The sequence below is a fragment of the Rhineura floridana genome, chromosome 17, assembly GCF_030035675.1.
Source record: "Rhineura floridana isolate rRhiFlo1 chromosome 17, rRhiFlo1.hap2, whole genome shotgun sequence".
Classification (NCBI taxonomy): domain Eukaryota; kingdom Metazoa; phylum Chordata; class Lepidosauria; order Squamata; family Rhineuridae; genus Rhineura; species Rhineura floridana.
In genome coordinates, this window is record NC_084496.1 from 22,835,495 (window position 1) to 22,861,554 (window position 26,060).

The 26,060-nt window shown below is 45.7% G+C and overlaps 1 protein-coding gene and 1 pseudogene across 6 annotated transcripts in view; both read left to right on the top strand.

Annotated features, from left to right (window-relative positions):
* Nucleotides 1–26,060, top strand: part of CLEC16A (C-type lectin domain containing 16A) — a 118,912-nt gene that overhangs the window by 23,874 nt on the left and 68,978 nt on the right. For all 6 annotated transcript variants that reach the window (XM_061599171.1, XM_061599174.1, XM_061599175.1 and 3 more), the window contains 11 exons: nt 2,682–2,856; nt 4,995–5,048; nt 5,531–5,644; nt 9,601–9,811; nt 10,557–10,665; nt 11,518–11,618; nt 16,999–17,121; nt 19,959–20,068; nt 21,512–21,556; nt 23,752–23,802; nt 25,558–25,686. In XM_061599171.1, the coding sequence (XP_061455155.1) occupies nt 2,682–2,856; nt 4,995–5,048; nt 5,531–5,644; nt 9,601–9,811; nt 10,557–10,665; nt 11,518–11,618; nt 16,999–17,121; nt 19,959–20,068; nt 21,512–21,556; nt 23,752–23,802; nt 25,558–25,686 (1,222 nt within the window). The remainder of the gene's footprint in view (nt 1–2,681; nt 2,857–4,994; nt 5,049–5,530; nt 5,645–9,600; nt 9,812–10,556; nt 10,666–11,517; nt 11,619–16,998; nt 17,122–19,958; nt 20,069–21,511; nt 21,557–23,751; nt 23,803–25,557; nt 25,687–26,060) is intronic.
* LOC133372058 (inner nuclear membrane protein Man1-like) lies at nt 11,988–15,502 on the top strand (annotated as a pseudogene).

A 26,060-nucleotide genomic window follows, 5' to 3' on the forward strand; every position in this document is an offset into this window, starting at 1 on the left:
TGCCAGTCAGTGTAGACAGTACTGAGCTAGATGGATCAATGGTTTATCAGTTGCTAGAAACTGAAGGAGGGGAGAGTGCTCTTACACTCAGGTCCTGCTTATGGGCTTCCCATGGGCATCAGGCTGGCCACTGTGAGACCAGGATGCTGGACTAGATGGGCCACTGGCCTGATCCAGCAGGCTCTCCTTATGTTCTTATGTCTGTCTTCGGAGGTGGCACCAACAGTTCTATGTTTTTTGTAAAGAAATTATTTTTGGGACATAGGAAGTGGCCTCTCGCCAGCCTGTTTGCCATTTGATCCCTGTGTTGCTTACTGCAGGGGTAGCCAGCAAGGTGACGTCCAGGTGTCATTGGAGTGCAACTTCCCAACGAAGAGAGTCGGAGTTCAACAATATATGGGGGGGGGGGAAACAGATTGGCTATTCTTGGCCTAGCGACTAGTATTGGCTCTCCGCAGTGTCTAGCACAAGGTCTTTCTCTGTTACCTGATCCTTTGAAACTTCACAAAAAAACCCTGCTGCCTGATTAATTAGGTCCAGCTTTTTAATAAATTGAGCTACGCTGGTAATTCAACATTGTGGCACAACTGCTGAGGTTGTCTTTTTTGTTATTATTTGATTTAGAGTTCAGCTGAATGGCTCTGAATAACATCCATTCTATTGTTTAAAATTTGGCAGGATTCTTGTTTTAAAGGGGGAAGAAAACCCAAATGAACAGAGTTTCCTTGAATGTTCTAGGTATGCCTCAAAATAGCCAGCACCCTCTGACACTGACTTGAAGTGTATCTTCTTGCTGATAATTAGGGGGGGGTGACTTTCCCAGCAGCTCTTGGCCATCTGGCTGTTGATCAGAGCATTCTTGCCCTTACAGCTATGGGGTAACTGGCTCCTATGGAGGAGTTCTGTTTGCAAGGGAAGGACTATAGCCCACTGGTAAAAGCACAAACTTTGCATGCAAAAGGTCCCAGGTTCAGTCCTTGGCATCTCCAGTCACAGCTGGGGAAGACTTCCTTCTGAATCGCTGGAAAGCCACTGCCAATCAGTGCAGACTGTATTGAACTCGATGGACCAAGGGTCTAATTTGATATAAGACAACTTCATATGTTTTTAAGCTTCCACCAGCTGCTGCTGTAGCTAGGGTCACACTGGTCTCCTTGATTCTGTTGCTGCAAAGCACATCTCTGCTCTTTGAAAACCTTCAATCAAGCTGACAGGGATTTTTTTGGACTTGTCCAAACCAGCTATCTCTTGTTGCCCATTAAAATTCTTACGCACTCCATTATAAAAAGAACAGCCAGCCAGTTACTTGCTAATTGTCACATGGGAAGGGTAAGAGGCTGTCTTCCATTTTATGTTTATGAGCTCAATTTTGTAATTGTAATTGTAAACAGAATAAATTGATGAGCAATTTTTCTAGTTATCTAGAAGAAACTCGTAACTAAAGTTGTCTTATCTCCCCGCCTCCAAACTTCCCCCCAGTCTGGCAGGGAACAGGAATTAAAGGCAGTTCAGGACTGCCACAGAGGAAGGGCTGTAGCTCAGTGGGTAGAGTATGTGCCTTGGATGCAGAAGGTCCCAAGTTCAGTCCCCGGCATCTCCAGTTAGGGCTGGAGAAAAACCCTGCCTGAAACTTTGGAGAGGTGCTGCCAGTCAGTGTCGACAATATTGAGCTGAATGAACCAATGGTCTGACTCAGTATAAGAGAGCTTCCTATGTTCCTATGGCAAGTAAACAGGAAGCAACTTTCTAATGAAGGGACAGTTTATGTTGAGCAAGACGTACCTCTGAGTAAGCATGTAGTAGCAACGTCTTCCTTGGATGAGCATTGATTTTTTTAATGGGGAAAATAGCGATATGTAATATAGTGGTTCCAAAGCAGCTCTTTAACCCTATTGATAGTGCTGCTGGGTTGTTTTTTTTATCCCTCTTGATTGTGAAGGAGCAGTTTCTCAGCAGCGCTACACGGTCTTGATGTGGAAAAAGCCAAGCATCACAGACACCGTGCAAGAGAGATTGGGGTTGTGGCGTGGGAAGGGGCAGCAGAACTGTTCTTTGACTGTGATGTGGCTGGAATTAGCCATGAAGCAGACCTTTAAAAAATGTGGCAGTGTTAGTGCCCACATAAAGTGCAAAGCATTTCTGGCAGGCACTGGGCTCTTAGTTCCCTCTGCTAATTGGTGTATGAAGAAGGAAAAGTCCTAGGTTATGATCTGAAGGAACATTGAAGGTACTGCCTTTGCTAAAGCTAAGCAGGTCTGGGTCTGGTCAGTACCTGGATCAGTGGCCACCTGGGAACCAAGTGCATCCTCGCTTTTGGCTTTCGGGCATCTCTTGAAGACTTTTTTGTGATGACAGGTTTTTGCAGCTGTTTAATTGTTATTTTTGATTATCCAGTCACTTTATTATCTGTATTTTTATGTTTTAAGGGGGGTTATGTTTTAACACTGTGCACTGCTCTGATATTTTACGATACAGCAGCATAGAAATACATTTTCATAAATAAATAAATGTATGCCACTTTGGGATCTGTGACGGCAGAATGTAAGAATGTAAAGAGAAAGGAAGATCGCATGTCGTACTAAAAGGGAATGAATAGAGTAAAATAAAGAGGGAAATCCATGCATTCTGCAGTCTTAGAGGTTGGGAACAATTTGTTTATTTACCTCTCTCCTCTTCTGCAGGCACCGAAATAGGGGGAAGCTGAGTCACCTGGTAGCTGAGCACCTTGACCATCTTCATTACCTTAATGATATCCTCATTATTAACTGTGAATTCTTAAATGAGGTGCTCACAGACCACTTACTGAATAGCCTTTTCCTGCCTCTCTATGTGTACTCATTAGTAAACCAAGATAAGGTAAGGCATTACCACCTCCTAACTGAGTTAGTCAGTTGTTTAGAGCAGGTGTGGGGAACGTTTGGCCCTCCAGAGGCCGCTAATTAAACACACACACTTATCCTTATGTAATTGCTTCTGAGAAAGGGAAGTGTGGGTTCACGTCCCGTTACATCACATCATTGCTTACAAGAAGCTTGAACTAATCAAGCCTTGAAGAGAAAAATGAAGGAGAAATGGATTCTTGGAACAATTATCCGTTTGCATTTGCCCTTGTGCAGCAATTGGGACAGAATTTCTGATCGGGCACGACTGTTCTTTTACCAAGAAACACGGGGGGGGGGGGGCTTTTCAGCAACACAGGCACACTAATAAAAACGCCATTGTTTTGTGGTGATGCCGCTGGCGGTGAAATAGTCATTCCTTTGTTTTTTCCTGCTTCTTCCAAGCCTCTGGCTTTTAATTCCCCAGATGCAGCTGTTCTATGTCTGTCATAAGCATGGGGCGGACAGCGTTTGCCCAATACCTATGGATGCTGGGTTCAAGCAAGACAGAGGGGCTGTTACCTTCTTGACCTGCTTGCCGGTCTCCTTGAAGGCATCTTGTTGCCTTCTGTCAGAAATTCTATCTAATTAATTAGTATTCCATCTTTCCTCGAAGGCAGGGGATCTGTGGCCCAGCAGATGCTGTTGCACTCCGGTTCCCAGCAGCCAACATGGGCAACAGTCAGGGATGATGGGAGTTACAATCCAGCAACATCAGGAGGGGAAGGGCCATAGCGGTAGAACCACCTGCTTTGCATGCTGAAGGTCCCAGGTTCAATCCCTGGCATCCTGTGGTGGTGTTCTTCCTGAGAGCTGCTGCCAATCAGTTTAGACCAGCCTTTCCCAACTAGTGGGCCACCAGATGTTGTTGGACCACAATTCCCATCTTTCCTGACCATTGGCAATGCTGGCTGAGGCTGATGGGAGTTGTGGTCCAGCAACACCTGGTGGCCCACTAGTTGGGAAAGGCTGGTTTAGACATTATTGAGATAGAGGGATCATTGGTCCAACTTAAGGTAAGGCAGCTCCCTCTGTAGAAGAGCCACAGGTTCCCCACCCCTGATCTAAGGCGCAGCATTCAGAGCTCTTTCCTTGTCTTTTTTTTAAAATGTCCCTGCTAGGCTGACAGGTAATGACTGCCTCAAGGTTACCTAGTGGATTTCATGACTACAGAGCAATTTGAACCCAAGTCTGCCCATTCCTAGTCTGAGATTCTGGCCTTCTATACTAAAAGCAAAATGCTGGACTTGTGTCCTGGTGGATCAAGCCACCTTGAGTTTTTAATAGCTAGACAGAGCTCCAGCGTTCAGGTGCAGCCTATTTCTGATGCTGGGAACATGCAGCAAAGGAGGGCTCTGGACTTCAGCGGAGGCTTTTTGTTTGCCACTGATGGGTACAGAATGTCACCTTAGCTAGATCTCCCTTCCGCAAGGGATCCAGCCTACTGTTCTCACAAAAGTGTTTTGGGCCCACAGAGAACAAAACGTGGCCTCGTGTGTGTTTCCAGAGAAGTACTTGGGCACAGCCAGCTACATTGTTCAACCCAGCCATACCGGAAGAAAACAGTTTCATATTAATTGTGACAATTTTCTCGATCGCTGCATCTGTGCATAATACTGCATCATGGGGGTATAGAGAGAGATGCTATGATGACTGAAGTGCCTTTCCTTGGGGCTTCTGGAATCAATAAAAGACTCTTTTTATTTTGACTTCCTTTTGGTGGCACAAATGAGCCTGTTTTAAACAGGCAGGATACGTGGTAGTTCATTCCAAACATCTGACGCATGGCCATGTTTAAAGTGTTGGCACCAGTGCAAGGCACAAGGAATGTAGAATGCATGAGTTAGAAATCCGAAACATTTTTCGGATTCCTACTAATCCAACACTTCAGGAGGGTACCAAGTTGAGGAAAGCTACATTAAACGGCGATTGTTTAAGAGATTCTTCTATGTTACTGTATGAGAAATGGAGAAATATAGGGGAGATCAACATGTGAGACTTCTCACCGGCTTTATCATTGAGGTTTTTTTTAGATTTTAGAAAGCGTTTGCTTCTGCAGTGTGATGATACTAGCTGTTAATTGAACACATTTAACAGGTTTCTCTTAATCCTTAGGGCGGGGAACGTCCGAAAATAAGCCTCCAAGTTTCTCTGTATCTGTTGTCGCAAGTACGTCTTTAAATATCTACAGTCCCGTATTTGGTTCAATTAATTAATTAATAGTGCAGATGAGGCTTCAGATGCTTGAATTTTCTGTCATGATTTAAAAAAATCATCCAAATTCCTCCATTTTTATGAAAAGCTACCATTTGAGCAACAAGACTTCTGATGTGCTAGCTTTACTACTACAGGGAATTATTGATATGGGGAAGTACTCATATATGGGACACTTTTCTCCCACCCACATCACCCTACCCTCGGAAAATCAAAAAATCTGCAGTCCTAAGCAGCACCATCCTCCTACTTACAGGATTGCATCATGCTCTTTCTGCACATTGGAATCACCCCCCCCCCCAAAAAAGCATCTTCGGGAGAGGAAAGTGGCCACATAAACATGATAGTGAAAATTACTGCTTGAGGCCCTGTAAACAGAAACTGCTTTGGTAGGTTCCGCCCTAACATTCATTTTCTGCTCTGCCTCCTCTTTGCAGGTTTTCTTGATTATACATTATGCGCCTCTGGTCAATTCACTGGCTGAAGTGATACTTAATGGAGACCTCTCTGTGTTTTTTTCAAAAATTGAGCAAGACATCCAGAAAAGCTCAGTAAGTGAAAACACCAGCACTGTTACGTCAGTCCTCGCGCGCGCGTGCGCGCGTGTGTGTGTGTGATCTGTCGTCTGTCGGTCACAGGCGAAAGTTCAGGCACCTGTGGTCATTTAGCAAGAATCTGGGCGTGTGGTGGCTGTTTCACTTTTAGCATACGATATACAATGGGTTGCCAGGCTACTTGCATTTGGGAGACTTCATTGTTATGTTTAGAAAAAGGAAAGGGGGGGCTGGAAGCAGCCAGAATGCTGACCTGATCTTGCATGCGAACTAAAAGATAAAAAATATCTCTTACACATGAAAACAATGTTGTCTTCACAGAACATTAGTTCATTCTGCATCTTACCCATTTTTTTCATTAAGTGGGTTCTATTACTAGGAAATCTGTGGTCAGAAGCTCATGGCCTGTTTCTGCTGTAGCAGTTTTACTTCCACTGAAGCTGTTTTGCAGAATTTCTTGAGCCTGAGGTTTGTTTGTGTGTGTGTGTGTGTGTGTGTTTTAAACTGTGTGTATGGTTGGGGAAGGGGGAGGTTATGTTGGACTAAATGTTGTACATAGAAAACTCATTTAAAACATGACATTTAACCTTTCAGAAAGCAGAAATTTTCTACTGTTAATTCTGGACCTCCACTTCCTATTACCAGAGATGAAAAAAAAGATGCGGCCTTAACCAAAGTCTTTATTTATTAGGCAAAGATGTGGTCTTATCCACATTACAATCTAGGAACGGTACTGTGTACTAAGCAGCATTTCATTAAGTAGGACAGTGGTGAAATCTGTACGATCAGTATTTTCATTTCATAGTAATTCACAGGCAGGACCATAGCTCAGCCGTAGAGCACGCTGGTACGCAGAAAGTCCCATGTTCGGCACCCAGCATCTCCAGTGAAAAAAGTTGGAGTAGCAGTTGATAGAAAAGACCTAGATCTGTCTGTGAAACCTCTGTCTGGGAAACCTCTGCCGTTCAGACTGGGCTGCAATCACACAGGGACAGAAATAGTGCACGCAGCCTAATTTTTTATTGTGTGTTGCAATAAGGTGAAAACTGGGCTTGAACGTAGGAAGCTGCCTTATACTGAGTCAGACCATTGGTTCACCTAGCTCAGTATTGTCAGCTCTGACTGGCAGCTGCTCTCTAGGTTTTCAGAGCAGAGTCTCTCCCAGCCCTACTTGGAGATGCCGGAGATTGAACCTGAGACCTTCTGCATCCAGAGCAGATGTTCTACCCCTAAGCTGCACCCCTTGAACCCACAGCTTGCTCTTTTTTTTCTGTCTTTTTTCAGAGCAGCTATCTCTGAGTTCCAGTTTTGCTTGAGGTTGAGATTGGATGGAGGAGTGCGCGTGTCTTGCTGTGAGATGTTTTTGAAACCCTGAGAAGGGTGCTTGAGTTCCCAACAAGGGGAGGTGGCTCTATAGGGTGGTCTTACTGCCTTACAGTGATGGCTTGGGTCAGTGAGTCATGCGCCTGCACAACATGTGCCGCATGACGTGGGGCAGAAGTCACATTCGGCACTTAACTTCCTTCCTGTGAGAATGGTTTCCGCTTGCTTCCTGCCCGAATGGGATGTAGCTGGTTCCTGCTGCTTTCTGCTCTATGTCTAACCTACTTTCTCTCCTTCCTGTAACCTAGATGTTTGGCACCGTTTGATTTATTTAAATTTTTTTAGCAGATGCTCCAGCCCAACTGTTAAAAATGCACATTTGGGTAAACGCTGTTGCCTCAGTACGAGGAATATCCACTCCTGTATTAATTCTCTCTTTAGGCTGAATTCAGACATTGCTCGAAACAAAGCACAACCTTAGTTAAGGGGGGGGAGACATTTGCATATCATGCTAAACTGCAAGCAGGAGGTCAGCTGCATTTAGCTTTGCTTTCTGATCGGCTTCAAACCACAGGTTAGGAAGGTGGCTTGTTAAACGAAACTGAGTTTGTTGTGAACCGTGATCCCAGGTCTGGACGACATAATAAGCTGAGATTCAGGAAACGGAGATAAATGCAACTTGAGGCATCACACTGACCATTGGTGGCTGGTGGATGAGAATGTGTGAGCTCAAGGGTAAGGCTATCAATAGCTACTAGCCACAATGGCTATGTTCTGCCTCCAGTGTTTGAGACCCTGTGCCTCTGAATAGCACTTGCTGGGAATCACAAATGGGGAGAGTGCTCTTGCACTCAGGTCCTGCTTGCAGGTTTCCCACAGGCATCTGGTTGGCCACTGTGAGAACTAGGTGGGCCTTTTGTCTGACCCTAAAGGGCTGCTATTGTGTTCCAGCTCGTGCCTGACATGCAAGACTGTAAGTGTGAGGACTGTGGTCTCTGGAAGTATTTAAATGCTTTAACATCTAACATTCAGTCATAACCTCCCTTGGTGGGCAGTGAGCTCTGTCCAACTGCATGACCAGTCCATCTTCCTCGCCCTCTCTCTCTCGAACGTGAACTGTTATCATTACGTTGTGGGAAGAAATGGTGACAGAGCCTGATATATCCTCCTAAGACTGCTGTTGGTGCTTGGTAAGCCTCTCTGTGTTGGGCCATGAGGTGCTTGTTGACTGCTTTTGTAGAAGCAGCCGTTCACAAGTGGGAATGAATGGCATGCTTTTTATCCTTGCTTAGTTTTCCCCTGACAAAACTAATAGGGATTAGTGGTAGTTTGCAATTTAGATGAGTCAGTCAAGTGTTGTTGTAAAATGAATTTTTAGCAGTCATCTTGCATCCACATTCAGCAAGACTTTAGACCTGTGTTGGGGCAAATGTCAAACGCCTCCAGCAGTCAAAGAGAGCAGTATTTTTTAATGTTACCACATTAAGCATCTTGGAGTTGGGCCCCCTCACCAAATGGAACAAGGGTTCCCTCTGCCTAACACTATTTATTTAGCATTACATTTATATTCCATCTTGTCCTTCAAGGAGCTCAAGGTGGTGTACAAACATGGTTCTCCCCCTCCTGATTTTATCCTCGCAACACTCCTGTGAGGTAGGTTAGGCTGAGAGACAGTGACTGGCCCAAGGTCACTCAGTGAGCTTCATGGCTGAATGGGGATTTGAACTCTGGTCTCCTGGGTCCCAGTCCAACACTCTAACCATTACACCACACCGCCACCTTCCCCAGATGGGTTTAGACTGCAGCTCCCATCATCCTGACCAATTGGTCATGCTGGCTGGGACTGATGGGTGTTGTGATCCAACAACATCTGGAGAGGCCCAGGTTGGGGAAGGCTGCTGTATATAGTGGTCCCAGGTCATACTTTTGTCCCTTAAGATGTTATATGGAAATAAGCTATAAGGCAGTGGCTAGACCACAAGATTTCCTCTACTAACTCTTCCTGCTTTGCTGCTGCTCTCTCACCCGCTCAGCACTGTGGCATCTACTTGTTTTGGACTAGTTCCAGATGAGCTACTAAACCAGAGGTGGGGAACCTCCATCCTGCAGGCCATTCTTGGCCCTCAAGGCCATTTCTCCAAAATCACACCCACCTGTCAATCAGCTGATGTCATTGGTTGATTGATTAAGTTTAGTCCTGCTGGGTGCTGCTTTGCCAGCAGATTCCCTATGCGTCAGTCGTCAGACGATTGACAGGTGGGTGATCCTGCCCACCTGTCAAATATTGGCCTGCAGGATGGGTGTGTGTGTGATAAAGATCTGGGCCCAAGGGCCAACAAGGTTCCCCACTCCTGTCCTAAAGACTTCTGGATGATCTGTTTGCTGAGCCTTCATTCTGAATTGTTTGTGGGGAGGCTAGATGATGTGTCAGAGAAGGCATTATCCCACCCAGAAACAGCGGCAATCTGGAAGCTCCCGCAGGCTGTCAAAAGTTCAGTGTACCCCCCCCCCAACTTGAAGTTGGCCTGTTTGCACTCTGCAGTGACTTTGTTCCATGGCTTTGTAGAGAAACATGTGGAGCTGCCTTCCCTCCTGCTAAGGAATGCGTTTGCTTATGTCAAACATTTTAGATCAAGACGGGCATCAGATGCTTCATTAAACCTACGGAGTCCTTGGAGAGATCCCTGGAAATTAATAAACATAAGGGGAAGAAGAGGCTGCAAAAGAGGCCTAATTATAAAAACGTTGGGGAGGATGAGGAGGAAGAGAGGGGCCCTGAAGATACCCAAGAAGGCACGGAGGGTCTGTCCAAAGGCATCAAGCCAGCTGGGGAGAGTGAAGGTAAGCATGCTGATAAATGAAAACCGCAAGCAGTAGTTGCCCAGTTCATGTGCCGTTCCTATCTTGTGCGCATTGGAGATTCATTATGTGGCCTGATTTGTTAAAGTATGATTCTCATCTGGAGGCCAGAACTCGTTTCCCACTCTTAGTTAGTTATATTACCTTGCTTTATCCACACATCCAGTTATTTTGCCTTGTGACGATTGCTCGATATTGAATTGTGACTCAGTACTCTGTGTTTACTGCTGTAATGCTTTCATGAATCTTTAGGAGGGAACACTTTCTCTTGCTGATCAGTAAAAAGATACCATAAAACCCACCTTTCTTTTTGTACATGTCCCTACATCTGGTGGGCTGACTTCAGTTGGGTGTGGTCTACTTTCCTTCCCCCCCCCGCCTTTTTTTTAACTAGAATCTCTCTTGAGTCTTCCTATGTTAAGTTTATAAACCAAGAGTTAATAGGCTCTCTTCACAGTTAAGTTTAACTAATCTATTTTAAGTGATCCTGAGTATGTAACTTTTGCTTAAGAACAGTGTTATCAGCCCAGCCCAGCAGCCTTTGCCATAATTCTAGTAGGCAATAGATGATCCACCATGTAACTTCTACCTGCCTGTACTCCATTATTATTTATTATTATCATCATCATCAAAATTTCTATCCCACTCTTCCTCCCAGAAGGAGCCCAGGGCGGCACAAATACATCTCCCTAAAAATGTGTGCCTGTATGTTGCTGTTTCCCTGCAGAAATTGAGATGGTCATCATGGAGCGATGCCAGTTGACTTCTGTCACTGAGCAAAACATAACAGATGAAGAAAAAAGTGCAGCTGCTTCTGAAATGTCAAACTGGAACAGGTATGGGGAGAGATTTGGCATTGTCAACCAAGCTCCTACTTGGACGTGGTACCCTCCTGATGAAGCTGGACTCCAACTACCACCATTCTTGATCTTTGGCCCTGCTGGCTAGGGCTGATGGGAGTTGGAGTTCAGCAACATCTGGAGGTCAGTTGATGATGATGCACTGCCTTCAAGTCGATCCTGACTTATGGCGACGCTATGAATAGGGTTTTCATGGTAAGCGGTATTCAGAGGGGGTTTCCCATTGACTTCCTCTGAGGCTGAGAGGCAGTGACTGGCCCAAGGTCGCCCAGTGAGCTTCACGGCTGTGTGGGGATTCGAACCCTGGTCTCCCAGGTCGCAGTCCAACACCTTAACCACTACACCACCACACTGGCTCGCAGAGGTCAGTTACCCCCATCTAATACCTTTCCTGCTTTTCCTCCCTCCCTACTTCCAACCCTCTATTCTTAGAGCCATCATTTCCCAAATGCAGCCACCAAGGTCATCACTGTGCTCCCTTGGCTTGTGTGTGTGATATGACTGTGGCCACCGTGCATGTTCTGGCCAGGCCTGCAGCTAGTGCCACAGCTGAGGGCCACTTGATAGCCATTTCCTGCACCACACAATGTCTAGCGCGTCTTCTAGTTTTGACATGTTGCCTGTTGCATTCAAGCAGTTTGCTGGTGTTGCCCTCCTGAACAGCACAGTGTGTCATCTCTAGACTAAGCTATTTGGTTCTGTTCCTGGGAAATTTTAGGATGGAGACCTGTCCCCTTGCACTTTACAAAACCTCATGTACATAGAGGGTCAGCTTTAATTATAAATGATAGAATGGGTGAATGACTTCTCCCCTGCCCTTTCTTTCAGGCCTTTCCTTGAGATGGTGTATAATGCCTTGGAGTGTGCTGAATTTGATTACTACGCTCTATTTGTGCTGTGCCTCCTGTATGCCATGTCTCACAACAAAGGTAAGAATTAGCCCAAGAGTGGGGGACCTGTGGACTTCCACTTGTTCTTGGACTACAGCTCCCATCAGTTCCAGCCAGCATGGCCAACAGTCAGGGATGCTGGGAACTGTAGTCCTGCAACACCCAGAGGACCACAGGTTCCCCGTCCCTACTTTTCAGGGGCATTGCAAAAAGCTTTTGATCTGGCTTCTCTCGTCATTAATAGAAACTTTTAGAATCAAATCTGTTTTCTCTATGCTGTGGTACACTATGTTCAGTGGTGTGCTGGAGCCGGCTGGTACCGGCTGGCGAGAGCTGATTGTTAAATTTTTGGGAATTTTGCGAGCCGGTTGAAAAATACAGCCATTAGTAAAAATGAAAGGGAGGAAAATGGCGGCGGCCGCTGCGCAGCTCAGTGATGAGGAGCTTTTCTCCGAGCTGAGGCACTCGATTTCTCCCCGGGGCCAGTGATGGAGAGCACCCAACCAGTCTACCTGAAGAAGCTCAAGAAGCTCTGAGAGGAAGAACTGGTTGGCGGGGCCCGCGCCACCAACAAGACCCGGAACAGTACCAACAATAACCCGGGGGCAGGAGGAGGTGGCGGCTTGGGAAGTAGGCTGGCCAATGCCGACCTTTCTTCCCCGTCTGGAGCGGCTGGTGGCGGGAGTGGCCGGGTTCACGGAGCTCCCCTCAGTGGAGGAGGCGGCGGCGGCAGCGGCAAAATCCTACTGGACTTTAGCTCTGACGAATGGGATGTGGAGGCCAGTCTCAGAGGCCAGGCTGGCTGCACTGGCAGCCGGAGGGTACGAGGTTCAGCCTCACACTGGGACGCAAAGCCTGCAGCCATCTTGGATGCTGCCTGCCTCAATAACAGCACCTTGGCGGAGGTGCCGGCTCGGAGGAAGCCCAATGCCTGGTGGGGGACGACTGCTAGACGGGCGACGGTTGTGGCTGGGGAGCAGACTGAGGGCGGCAGAGAGTTCGGGGATGGTGGTGAAGAGGAGGAGGAGGAGGAAGCCGAGGAAGAGCCACAGCAGGAACACTGTAAGAACCAGGCAGTGAATGGGAATAGGTTCATTTCTTACAGCGGCGCCAGTAGGAGGGACAAGCATTTGGACTCAGAAGAGGAAGAGCCGGCGGCGGCAGAGACCAGGGCTAGGCAGCAGGTATTGAGAGAGGAGTCGCATGCCCGTCACTACGTGGCCAGAAGGAGCCTTAGCAAATCCGTTACCCCATTCTTAGCCTATGCATGTCCTGCAGCCGGTGATGGCTTGATGGAAACTGGCCAGGGGCAAAGTGTTGCTGCTGCTGGGAACAGTGACAGGGAGAGCAGTCGGAAGGAGGAAGCAGCTGTGACAAAAAGTGGTGAATATGTTGACTCAAGTCCACTCATCCACAGATACTGCAGCAAGTCTGCGAAAAAAGCCCACCAGCTGTTTCTTCCCCCACTGCTCACTGACTTGGACAGTAGTAAAATGACTGATTCTTTGGGTTGTAACAGGAAACCAGCCAATAATCATATCCTCAGTGGTGGCTACAATGCTGAACCTAGGATATGCACTGCTACCAACAGCCGCTCTCCAGGTGCTACCGCTTCCTCCTCCACTGATCACTCCAACCGCACAGGTTCAAACCATACTTCTCCGAAAAACATCTACAAACAAAAGCTTTCAGAGCCTGAGTAGGATCTTCTGCAGCAGTTCAAGAGAGAAGAAATATCCACTACCGGAGGTTTCGGTGCTCATTACCTGTCTATGTTCCTCTTAACTGCTGCACGCTTGCTCCTTCCGATACTGGGGCTCACGTACCTAAGAATGGGAGGTTCAGGAATGACTGAGGATGTAGGAGTTGACAATAAAAATCTGTTCACTGGGAAGCGTACTATAAACGCAAATGACACAACTCTAATGAGTAGCTTATATAAACTTCATGATAAACTGGCACAAATAGCAGGCGATCATGAATCCGGCAACTCTATCAAGAAAGGTCTTTCTCTTCAGGTTGTTGCTGTTATATGCCTTCAAGTCGATTATGACTTATGGCGACCCTATGAATCAGTGACCTCCAAGAGCATCTGTCATGAACCACCCTGTTCAGGTCTTGTAAGGTCAGGTCTGTGGCTTCCTTTATGGAATCAATCCATCTCTTGTTTAGCCTTCCTCTTTTTCTACTCCCTTCTGTTTTTCCCAGCATTATTGTCTTTTCTCTTCTCATTATGTGTCCAAAGTATGATAACCTCAGTGTCATCATTTTAGCTTCTAGTGATAGTTCTAGTTTAATTTGTTCTGACACCCAATTATTTGCCTTTTTCACAGTCCAAAGCTCTCCTCCAACACCACATTTCAAATGAGTTGATTTTTCTCTTATCCTCTTTTTTCACTGTCCAACTTTCACATCCATACATAGAGGTTGGAAATACCATGGTCTGAATGATCCTGACTTTAGTGTTCAGTGATACATCTTTGCATTTGAGGACCTTTTCTAGTTCTCTCATAGCTGCCCTTCCCAGTCCTAGCCTTCTTCTGGTTTCTTGACTATGGTCTCCATTTCGGTTAATGACTGCACCAAGGTATTGATAATCCTTGAGAAGTTCAGTGTCCTCATTGTCAACTGTAAAGTTACATACATCTTCTGTTGTCATTACTTTTGTCTTTTTGATGTTCAGCTGCAGTCCTGCTTTTGTGCTTTCCTCTTTAACTTTCATCAGCATTCGTTTCAAATCATTTCTGGTTTCTGCTAGTAGTATCGTATCGTCTGCACATCTTAAATTATTGATATTTCTCCCTTTAGTTTTCACACTTCCTTCATCTTGGTCCAATCCCGCTTTCCAAATGATATGTTCTGTGTATAGATTAAACAAACAGGGTGATATACCCCTGTCCCACATACTTTCCGATTGGGAACCAATCAGTTTCTCCATATTCTGTCCTTACAGTAGCCTTTTGTCCAGAGTATAGGTTGCACATCAGGACCATCAGATGCTGTGGCACCCCCATTTCTTTTAAAGCATTTCATAGTTTTTCATGATCTACACAACCACAGGCTTTGCTGTAATCTATAAAGCACAGGGTGATTTTCTTCTGAAATTCCTTGGTCCGTTCCATTATCCAGCGTATGTTTGTGATATGACCTCTGGTGCCTCTTCCCTTTCTAAATCCAGCTTGGACATCTGGCATTTCTCACTCCATATATGGCAAGAGCCTTTGTTGTAGAATCTTGAGCATTACTTTACTTGCATTGGATATTAAGGCAATAGTTCAATAATTGCTGCATTCCCTGGGATCCCCTTTCTTTGCAATTGGGATGTATATGGAACGCTTCCAGTCTGTGGGCCATTGTTTAGTTTTCCACATTTCTTGCCAGATTTTTGTCAAAATTTGGACAGATTCCGTCTCAGTAGCTTGTAGCAACTTTATTGGTATGCCGTCTATTCCTGGCGATCTGTTTCTTCCAAGTATTTTAAGAGCAGCTTTCACCTCGCATTCTAAAATTTCTGGTTCTTCATCATGCGGTTCCTCCGTAAATGAATCTTTCATCCTGTCATCTCTTTTATAGAGTTCTTCAGTGTATTGCTTCTATCTTCCTTTTATTTCATCTCGGTCGGTCAGTGTATTCCTCTGTTGATTATTCAACATCCCTACTCTCGGTTTAAATTTCCCTTTCATTTCTCTAATCTTTTGGAACAGGGCTCTTGTTCTACCCTTTTTGTTGTCCTCTTCTATTTCTATACAGTAACTATTGTAATAGTTCTCTTTGTCTCTACATACTAGTCGCTGTATTGTTGCATTTAGGGTTCTGACTGTGTTTCTATCTCCTTTTGCTTTTGCTTTCCTTCTCTCTTTAACCATTTTAAGAGTTTCTCTTCAGGAGGCGGCTATATATTTGAAACAGAACTCCAGCTTTAGGGATTATTAATTCTCTTCTGTTCAAAACAACATGCTTCTGTATGAATCAAGAAAGCCCTGGCCAGGGAGCACATACCACCAGCTCCATCAGTAGCCTGAGAGAACTGTTGGCCCAGCCCCTCCTTCATCTTCCCTGCGGCTGTTTAAGACCTGCTCCTGGAACAATGAGTAGTCCATAAAATAAAAGGGTTTTGTGTTGTGCTATTTGTAAATTGTGTGCCACGCATCCTTTATATGAGTAAAATGTATAATAAACTTATGTACATATATATATATGCATACTTTTTTTCCGGAGAGCCGGTTGTTAAATATTTACCAGCACACCACTGACTGTGCTATATAAATCAAGTTGTTCCTGGTGGTGCTTTATGTCAGGAGTGGGGAACCTCCAACCTGCAGGCCAAACGTAGTCCCCTAAGGGGCCCCAAATCTGCCTGCGAGGCCATTTTCCCCAAACCACTTCCACCCACCCACCCCACATCTGATACCATGGGTGAGGGCACACCTTGCTCTGAGAGGAGGAAGCAGTTTCTGTTGAAACAGCTGCTAAAAGGGAGATTTTGTTGTTCTCGATTTTAATAGTGGTTTCAGTGGAAACAGCTTCTCCCTCCTGGAGGGCTTTCAAACAGCCCCACACTGCTCTTTGAACCTTTGAAAACTGGAAGGTCAAAGAGCACCACATGGCTGTTCCAAAGCCCTATTGCAAACAGCCGTGCACTGCTGTTTGAAGTCCCAACAACTGGGGCTTGAGAGCGTGGTGTCACCTGACATCATTATGATATCAGGTGATTGACAGGTGGGTGCCCTGCCCACCTGAGAAATTTGGCCCGGCAGGCTCGGGGAGATAAGGATCTGGCCCACTGGCCAGAAAAAGTTCCTTACCCTTGGTTCATCTGATTAGCCCACAGTAAGCTCAGCCCCCAGTAAGCTCAGCCCCCAAGAAATTAATCATCCTAATGGGAGATTTACGGACTCAGGAGCCGGGGTCAGGATTTAGTTTTGGAGAGGTGTTATCTTTGTTACTGGCTGCATTGCTGGCAGGCCACCTTGGGGGATGAGGGAGGCCTGACCACACTGCTGCCCATCAAGGAGGTTTCATAAGTCCAGCAGTTCTTAGGAAGGTTATAATCAAAACTTTGCTTTGGCTTTATCAGCCCTGCAAAATCATGGATTGTAAGCACTCAGATAGCATTTAAATTAGATGGCCATGGGAGATCTGAGGTGGAGTGGGTGGGTTGAATCGCTGATGCTGACAAGGGAATTCCGTGTCTCAAAAGACTTCAACAGTGGAGGAAGAGGAGGATTTATAATGTTCTTGGTTTTAGTTTCTTCCTGCCCCCATCTCTTCAAATCTATGTGTGGGTCATTTTGGAAGCCAGGGCTTCTTCCCAGGCCTTGGCTGCCCTTTTTTTTTTTTTACTGCTTCGTGGTTCCTCAGAACTCTGCTTTGTCAAAGTGACTTGAAGTTGCAATAAACGCTTCTCCTTGCTTCAAAGGGATCCAGCCAGTCACGCTGGAGAGGATCCAGCTCTCGGCACAGAATGCAGAAGAGAAGGCCTCGTACAATCACGTGCTTGCCGAGCGGCTCATCAGGATCATGAACTACACCACTCAGCCAGGTAGAAGGGTTTTGTCACCAGCAGCCTCCTTTTTCTTGCTGATGAGTGGAACTTTTAGGAGTGTGCAAAGCACCATCTTCTGCGGACTGGAAAAGCCTCACTGTAGGGCAGCCTTCGCCAGCCTGATGCCCTCCAAATGTTTTGGACCACAACTCCTGCCAGCACAGGCCAAAAAACACCTGGAGGGCACCAGGTTGGCCAAGGCCGCTGTGGGACTTGTTCTTACTTTCTTTTAAAACCCAAAGCTGGCTTTGCTTCCAAGGCAGGAACATAAAAGCTGTCCTTTGACAGTGAAAGCATGAAGGCTCAAGTTGGTGCTAAAGGCATCTTTTTGCCGCCCTGGGCTCCTGCCGGGAGGAAGGGCAGGATATAAATCAAATAATCAATATGTCAATCAATCTTAAAAACTCTTCGGCCAAAGCAGAGAACAAAACGTCATTGACTCGCCGTCCTTTGAGGCAAAGTATGCTTATGGGATGGTAAAGAGAACTGTTGTTTAATGGAGGACACTAAAGGCAGAATCTGTTTGGAGCTCAAGGGAGTGACATTCCCAACCTGGTGCAGCATCTGATAGCAAATGGGTCCTTGACAAGCAGGGCGGAGGGGAAGTGTCTTCAGTACTGAGCAAGGGGGGCAAAGTGCAATAGTTGGTGATGCTAACCTACCAGATCCCTTTTACTCCATACGAACGTAAGAAGAGCCCTGCTGGATCAGGCCAGTGGCCCATCTAGTCCAGCATCCTGTTCTCACAGTAGCCAACCTGATGCCCATGGGAAGCCCACAAGCAGGACCTGAGTGCAAGTGCACTCTCCCCTCCTGCGGTTTCCAGCAACTGGTATTTGGAAGCATTCCACCTCCGTCTTCTCTACCTGTGGACCATCTTTGTGCAGTGATCCTGAAGGAGAAGCTACAGTATCTGGCACTGGTTGCAGAACTTGGCTTTCTAACCCTTAAAAGTTGCAAAGAGATACTTGAAAACGTGTGGGCCATAATCCCTGGTGAAATCTCTAAAGCCGGGGAGATTTCACCCGTAGGACAGAAGGAGGTGGCTTTAGTGTCCTGTGTCCCTCATTGCTTGTTCTCTTGATTAGCAGACAACGATTGTGCAAAAAAAGATGATCTTGCAAATTCACCAAATTTGCGTGAATTATATGGGCTGAAGATTTTGGGCTAGCCTAGCAAAGAGGCTTTTGGATTTTTGATAACAGGACGGAATACACCAGGAGGTGAGGGTGATGATCTGTGGCTCTTTATAGCTGTTGGTGGACTCCAGCTCCCATCTGCCCAAACCTGCATGGCCAGTGATGCAAGGCCTATGGGAGCTGGAGTCCAGCAACAGCTGGAAGTTTAGCCACCCCGCGATGCATAAAACACAGATCGTGGGGCTCCCTAGGTAGGTGATCAGCCTAATCCAAGCCTTGATACTCTGTACACTTCAGCATGGATATGAAGTTCTTACCCCTCTGCAAGAGGAGCATCTATGTTGCATTGAGTGTGGGAGCTCAAATTACATGCCTTTCCAATCGTCCTGGAATTTTGACCTGATTCACATGTAATGCTAAACCAAACCATGGCTTAGTGTGAACATGCAGGGTTGTGATTTGTCTTGCTCCAGACAAACCATTACCTGTGCCCAAGGTTTTGGGCCTCTGTGGTTTTGCTTGGAAGAGACAAACCACAAGCCCTGGTTCAGGTGGCACACTTAAGCCAAACCATGGCTTAGCTGAGAGCAGTGCTACAGCAGCAGGTCTGGAGGAGCAAAGCAGCCTCAATCTCTTGTCTAGGAGCCCATATGCTCGTGTGTTTGCATATACTAAGCCATGGTTTGGCTTAGCCTTATGTGGGAACTGAGCCGTAGACTTTAATTTGCTCAGGTATTTCTGTGCTTTAATGATTCCTCTAAGTTGTGGCTCCCTAGGAACTCAGGAAGCTGCCTTATACTGAATCAGGCCTTTAGCCCATCTAGTTCAGTATTGTTTGTACTGACTGGCAGCAGCGCTGCAGGGTTTCAGGCAGGGGTCTCTCCCAGTCCTACCTGGAGATGCCGGGGATTGAACCTGGGACCTTCTGCACGCAAAAGAGATGCTCTGCCACTGACCTACAGCCCTTCCCCAAAGCCATGTTGTTCCACTGCTTCTGTTTATTTCCATATTCTATTTCTGCTGCCGTTTTGCTGTTTAGAATTGTAAAGTGGGGTGTAAAATCTTTAAATAATTAAAATAAATCTGCAATAGATTTATTTAAAATAAATCTATTTAAATATAGACTTAAAATAAATTGTTATTATTGTTATTATTAATTATCCCACTCTCCAGCTGAAAAAGGTTCCCCGATCAGATTGCAGATGTCAATGAGGAGACAGTCCCTGCCCTCAGGCTCTTAAGAGATATGACACACAAGGAAAAGAAACTAGGAGGGAGGAGGGCTAGAAGTTCTTTGCTAAAATGGTTTCAGCTAATCATCGTGCCAACCTCTTGTGTGCATCGTGTGGTGGGAAAGACCCAGCAGTTGAAGTTTGGATAATTCGGCCGAACGGAGTTTGCTACGGTTTGGTTTGGACTAGCTGGACAGCCTTTGGGTGCTTCTGTGGAGCAGAAATAACCATGACCCTCTTCACTTCTTTTCAATGTCCCTGTGCGTGCGTTTGAGAGCAAGAACAAATGATTTGCATTTGGTAATTAAACATGCCACATCCTGAGATACTTGAATTTGACTAGAACTGGTGCTTAAACTGTTACCCAGAGACTGCAACATCACCAGAACAATCACAGCTGCGCAGTAAAATTCTTCCTAATTCTTCTTCTCCCTCCTCTCCCCCCCCCCCCACACTTTTACAGATGGCAAAATTCGCTTAGCTACTTTGGAGCTTGGCTGCCTGCTACTGAAGCAGCTGGTGTGGTCCAAGCATGGTAGCATTATAAAAGATGTTCATCTGGCCTGTTTGGAAGTGAGTGTTTCGGGGGTTTAGCAACCTTTTTATGGTTCCGCATTTACTGCTGGTATGGAAGTCTGAAGTAATGCTGGTAAAAACAGAATGGAGTAGAAAAAGAGGAAGGCCAAACAAGAGATGGATTGATTCCATAAAGGAAGCCACAGACCTGACCTTACAAGACCTGAACAGGGTGGTTCATGACAGATGCTCTTGGAGGTCACTGATTCATAGGGTCGCCATAAGTCATAATTGACTTGAAGGCACACAACAACAACAACATGGAAGTCTGAAAGTCCTGTGGCTAGTCAGTCTCCATGAGTACAGCTCTCTCAAGGCAGCATACACAGTACAACTTCCAGAATATATTTATTTTGAAATATGTATAGGATTTGTAAGATTTCTTTGCTGGCAGTCCTCTCTAAACCAGCATTTGATTTGGCTCGACTGGAACCCGTGCCTGCAAGTAGAATTGAAAGAGTTGGAAGTTGAAGATCTTGTTACAGCTTTGCCACCAAGGCAGACCTATCAAAACTGCTTTATACCAAGTCATTCATACCACTGGTCCCTCTAGCCTGGTACTGTCCACTCAGGCTGGCAGCCCTCTCCAGGGTCTTAGGAAGACAAGAGCCTTTCCCGGTCCGTCCCCCTGAGATTCTGTAATTAGCGATTGAACCCAGGACTTACGGACGCCATTAGGGGTTCTGCCGTTGAGTTATGGCCCCTGTTTGGTAAATGTTAGTATCTTTCTGTAATAAACGTTAGAACCTTCCTGTAAAGGTCTGTTGTAATCTGGATGCTGCTCATCTCACTAGGCAGGGGTAGCCAACGTGGTGCCCTCAAGATGTTATTGGACCTCAACTTTCATCATTTCTGATCGTTGGCCAGGCTGCCTAGGAGTTCTGGGACACCTGAGGGGCGCAATGTTGGCAACCTCGGTACTAGAAAGTGCCATGATAGGGTTTTTTCCCTCTTTTTTAACCAGCTTTCTGGAGGAAAAATTATTTTGCAAGTGATGCGGGGAAGGGGAAAGAGGCATAGGGTGGAATCTGTTCGTGCAAGGATTTGCGCTTATGCAATGGATCTTCCCCCTCCCCCCCCCATGCCCTCCCCAAATCTGCTCCAGAGGGTTGAGGGAACCCAGGGACAGATTTAGGGGCTGCATGGGAGGAGGCGAAGTGGCAGAGGGGAATTCTGTTGCGCAAGCGTAAATTCTTGCACTGATGGAATGAATGTCTTTAGTGCTACTTTGGGTCACATCCAGTGTTAGCCCTTCTCAGAGTAGACCCATTGAAATTAATGGTCACGCCTAACTTAGGTTCATTGATTTCAGTGTGTCTACTCTGAGTAAAGGTCAGTTGAAGGAGCCCCATTGCTGCCTAAAGCCTTATAGGAAGCCATATTTTTAGAAACGGAATTGCTTCGTGAAGTAGACCTGAGGCATTTTCTTTGCCTTTCTAGGGTGCAAGAGAAGAAAGTGTTCACCTGGTGCGGCGTTTTTATAAGGTATTCTCTTACTTTACATTTTTCAAACTTCCTAACACAGGAGAAGGACCCTTAAAGAATAAGTGGGCAGCTCTTCGTAGCTTAGTAGAACCTAAGATACCACTGGTTAGACCGGCATATATGTGGTGCTTTTACCAGACTTGGGGGGGGGGATAGCCAATGTGATACCCTCCACATCAGTGGTTCTTAATCTTTTCTGGGTCATAGAACCCTTTGGGAATCTGAGGGAAACTATGGACCCCCATAAATAAATAAAATGTATTTTATTGCATTGGATTTTTTTTTGTGTGGCCCTGTCACAGATCCCCTAAAGCCCATCCATGGACACACACACCCCACGGTTCTGCGGACTACAGGTTAAGAACACCTGCTCTAGATGTTGTTGGACTCCAACTCCCATTGTTCCTAACTATGTACTCACGGGCTGCATTTGACAAAATCCTGCTCAAGAGTTACACCCATGGAAACCAATGCACCTTAGTTACTCATGCCTATTAACTTCAGTGGGTCTACTCTGAGTAGGAGTAACATTGAATATCACCCCATGCTGCCTAGTGCTAATGGGAATTGTAATCTAGCAACATCTGGAGGGCAGCACATTGGTTATCCTGATCTAGATCAAAGGTGGGCAATCCTCAGGGCCTGTGAGCCCCATATAGTCAACCAGCACCACTTCTGTGTACTTCAAGTCTTCTGGATGGGGTTGCCTTTGAAGCCTTATGAGAATCTTAAATTAGTACAGAAGGTACCTGCTAGGAGCTTTCTAGCTGGGAATGGTTCTAGGGATTATTTCTTGCTAGCGCTCAAGTAACTACACTGGTTGCCAGTTTGTTTCTGAGCACAAATCAAAGCGCTGGAGGATCGCCCTTTAAAAGGAGAACCAACTGGCCTGGGGACCACATCAGCCCCCCCCCCAAATAAACATTTTCTGCCGTCCAAGCCCCCACCCATTATGGCAGTGCCAAAAAGATGGAAAAAGGGGGTGAAAAATTGCTGAAGTGAGTGGAGAGGTTTAAGCCTCCCTGTCCAGTCCAGCACCCATGGGGCAGGGGAGGGAGTTGCAAATCACCTTCTCCCCAGTCATGAGCAGGGAAGGGGGCAGTAAGTCCCTTTCTCAGCTGATCTGCATGGATCAGCTGAAGGGGTGTTGGGAGCCGTGTGCCTGCACAGTGGTGGCCACACCCACCACTTAGCACGCTGCCCCTAGAGTGCTGGGCAAGGGGAAATGCTGCTCTCAGGAGCCAAAAAAAGCTAGCCCCTCCCCCGCCCTGAACCCTTTGGTACCTATATATCTGAGCATCCATCTTTTCACACAGACTCCTGTGTGAACCTTCTCTTCATTGTTGTCTGAGGCTCTTCGCTGTCTGCCCTCTGACGTTAAGCTGGTGAGGACCAGGAGAGGGCTTTTCTGGTGGTGGCACCCCACATATGGAAAGCCCTCCTGAGAGAGGCTCACCTGGCACCAAATCTACCCTGGGCCTTCCAGCATATTGTTAAGAACCTAAGAAGGGCCCTGCAGCTGGATCAAGCCAAAGACCAGCATCCTCTTCTCACAGTGGCCAACCAGATGCCTATGGGGAGCCTGAAAGCAAGCCCTGAGCGCATCAGCAATACTCTCCCCTCCTGTGGCTTCCAGCAACCACCAGAAGCTCACTGCCTCCAACTACATATTGTCTCCTACAGTATGCTTTTAATTTGACTGTTTTGCATGACACCTAAGGAGGCACTACTTCACACAAAAAACGCTCCATCTGACCTTGCTTGGGCCAGGGTCATTGTGTAGCTGCTGCCTGGCGTGTGAGTTGGCCCTTAGCTGATTTCTTCCTATTTAAAGGCCTGGAAGCCTATAAACAGGAAAATCCACGGATGTATTTTTTGCTAGACACTTAAACAGCTTTATGACAACAGCATTCTTCCAAAGCTGTTTTATTTAATTAAGGCCAGGCGCCATGTTTTTTCAGAAGGGGCAAATCAGCAAGGAGACCGCAAGCCTTATTATTGCAGCCTTGAGGAGGAAAGTAGAAGAGTTGTCAGTTTATCCAAATAAATAGCCGCTGTAGTTCTTTTCATTCCTAGTTTGGTCAAAAGTGGTTCTTCAAGAATGTGGATAGGTGGAAAGTTTTAAGAGAATCACCTAATGCAAAATACTGAGAATGTTTACGGAGAGGAAAAAGCAGTCCTTGTTTTCTTTAAAGGGAGAAGAAATTTTTCTGGATATGTTTGAAGATGAATATAGAAGCATGACTGTAAGTAATTAATAAATGGCCAGGTGGATAGAGAGTGGCAAAATTAAATGTTAATGTGTATCATCTTTGAGGACCACACTTCTTTACAAAAAATCTAGAGCTAAACAGGGATGTAATGTATTTATTTATTAAATACTTACAAAATTGTTTATATACTGCCCTCTCGCAAAACATCCAGCTGGCGCACAACAGCATAAAAATTATTTAAAACCAACATAAAACAATCATTTAAAATGGCTGGGTACTCAAGAGACATTTTAAACAACTGTTGTTAGACCTAATCAGCATTAAAAAGTCATCAAGACTTCTTTGCCGGAAGAGTGTTCCACAGCATGGGACTGGCAACGCTAAATGCTCAACTTCTGGTTAAATAAATAAAAATAAACACTTGTTCAGACCACTTAGATATATTGTTTATAATGTTACCAAAATTCCATAGCATTTGCTTGTTGCATAACAAAGTATTATGTAAGTAATGGAATATCAGCATAGAGGTAAATATGACCAATTATCTGTCTGTCTGACCTAACTCTTTGCAAGATGAAAGAGTTCTAAGTATGAAGAAATTTGCCAAATGGTGGGAAGGCTTGGGATGGGGTCAATTTTCCCCTGTTGGCCAAAGCAGGAGAGCATTTTCATTGCGTAAGTGACGCTGCAGAGGGAGACCTCTGTGTCCCCATTATCCTCACTCCTGAAAAAGGAAGAGAGAGAAGAGGCATGAGATTGTATACATCAGAGGTTCCCAAACTGGTCTGTGAGCTTCATTCAGATGGTCCACGTGTCTGTAGGACATATTCATATTGATTTTTAATCATATCTTTATTGCTGCTTTTATTTCTTATACCTCAGTGAACAAAGTAGATGCGTTCCTGGACATTACTTGTTTAACAGAAACTTTGGCACCAGAGGTAGGAATAACGTGGAAAGAACAGGGGTAGGTTCCTACACCCGCTCATAGATGGTGGGAGTAGCTTCAGCAGGGGCTTTAACACCCTCCCACTCCTTCTCCTCCTGTGAATTGTATTGGATCCTTCCCTCCACAGCCCTGGGAGAAAGCAAGAGATTTCTTTAACATGAAGCAAAGAAACAGGCATGTCAGTTTCACCCTAGCAAAGCAAAAGCACAGGTAGATCAGATTATTGATAGCAAGTTTATCCATAGCAAAGCAAAGATACAGGCCAGTCACTTTCACCTTAAAGTAATGCCACAGGGTTGAAAGTTTATCCATAGCAAAGCAAATCTGGTCAGTTTCACCTTAAAACCTTTGTGGAAAGGAGCTTGTTCCTGGAGGATTTGTTAACTGAGGAATTACTGTATTATATTTTATTGTGCAACAGTGTGAATTCTATGCAGTGCCAATCATGATACTATAAAATACAATGTAAGAAATCAATCAAGCAATAAAAATGAAATTAAAAATCGTACAGCATCTAGCACAGCACATTGGAATTGCTAAAACAGGCAGAAAAATGATGAAATGGTCTGCCAAGACCATAAGCGATTTTCAAGGGGTCATGGTTGTGTTGGGAACCACTGTTATCCATAACGAACCATCAGTGTAAGCCACTGGGAACCTCTTAGCCATAACCCATAGAAATGTGGGTCTGATTCAATGCCTTGGGGCAGAGGGAGGTAGATTTGTCTTTTTGTTCAGTCCCCATTCAGGCTATTGGGGGAAGTAGGGCAAACTGCTGCTTTTAATTAAAGTTACATTTGGGATTCCATCACATGCTAAGTGTGAAATTCCTTTCCTAGCTGAAGCCCATGAATGTCGAGTTCTTGATGATGGATGCCTCCATTCTGCTGCCACCAACAGGAACACCACTCACTGGGATTGATTTTGTGAAGAGGCTGCCCTGTGGAGATGTGGAAAGAACACGGAGGGTGAGACTTTTTTTATATTACATGTTTATCCCCCTCTCCCTCCTAGGGAGCTCAGGGATGTGCGCTCAATGGCAGCTGGTGGCTCCATGTCAGCAGAGCAGTGGAATCCACTTCAGGCGCTAGTCTGAACTTTCAAGGAGTGCAAGTCGGTTTTTACGCTTTCAACATAACGTAGAATTGCTTTATCTCTGGGGAGGAAGAAATAAATCAGCGGCAACATCTTTTTCACTGTTCAGAACATTCTTGGAAATACCAGCGATCGAGCCAGTCTTTCTCAGCTCTTCTGTTTATGCTTCCCTGTCGCTGCCGCACAGCTTGTTATCTCTTATCTCGTTTGGCTCACACATACAAAGCAAACTTCTAGGAAAGCTCGG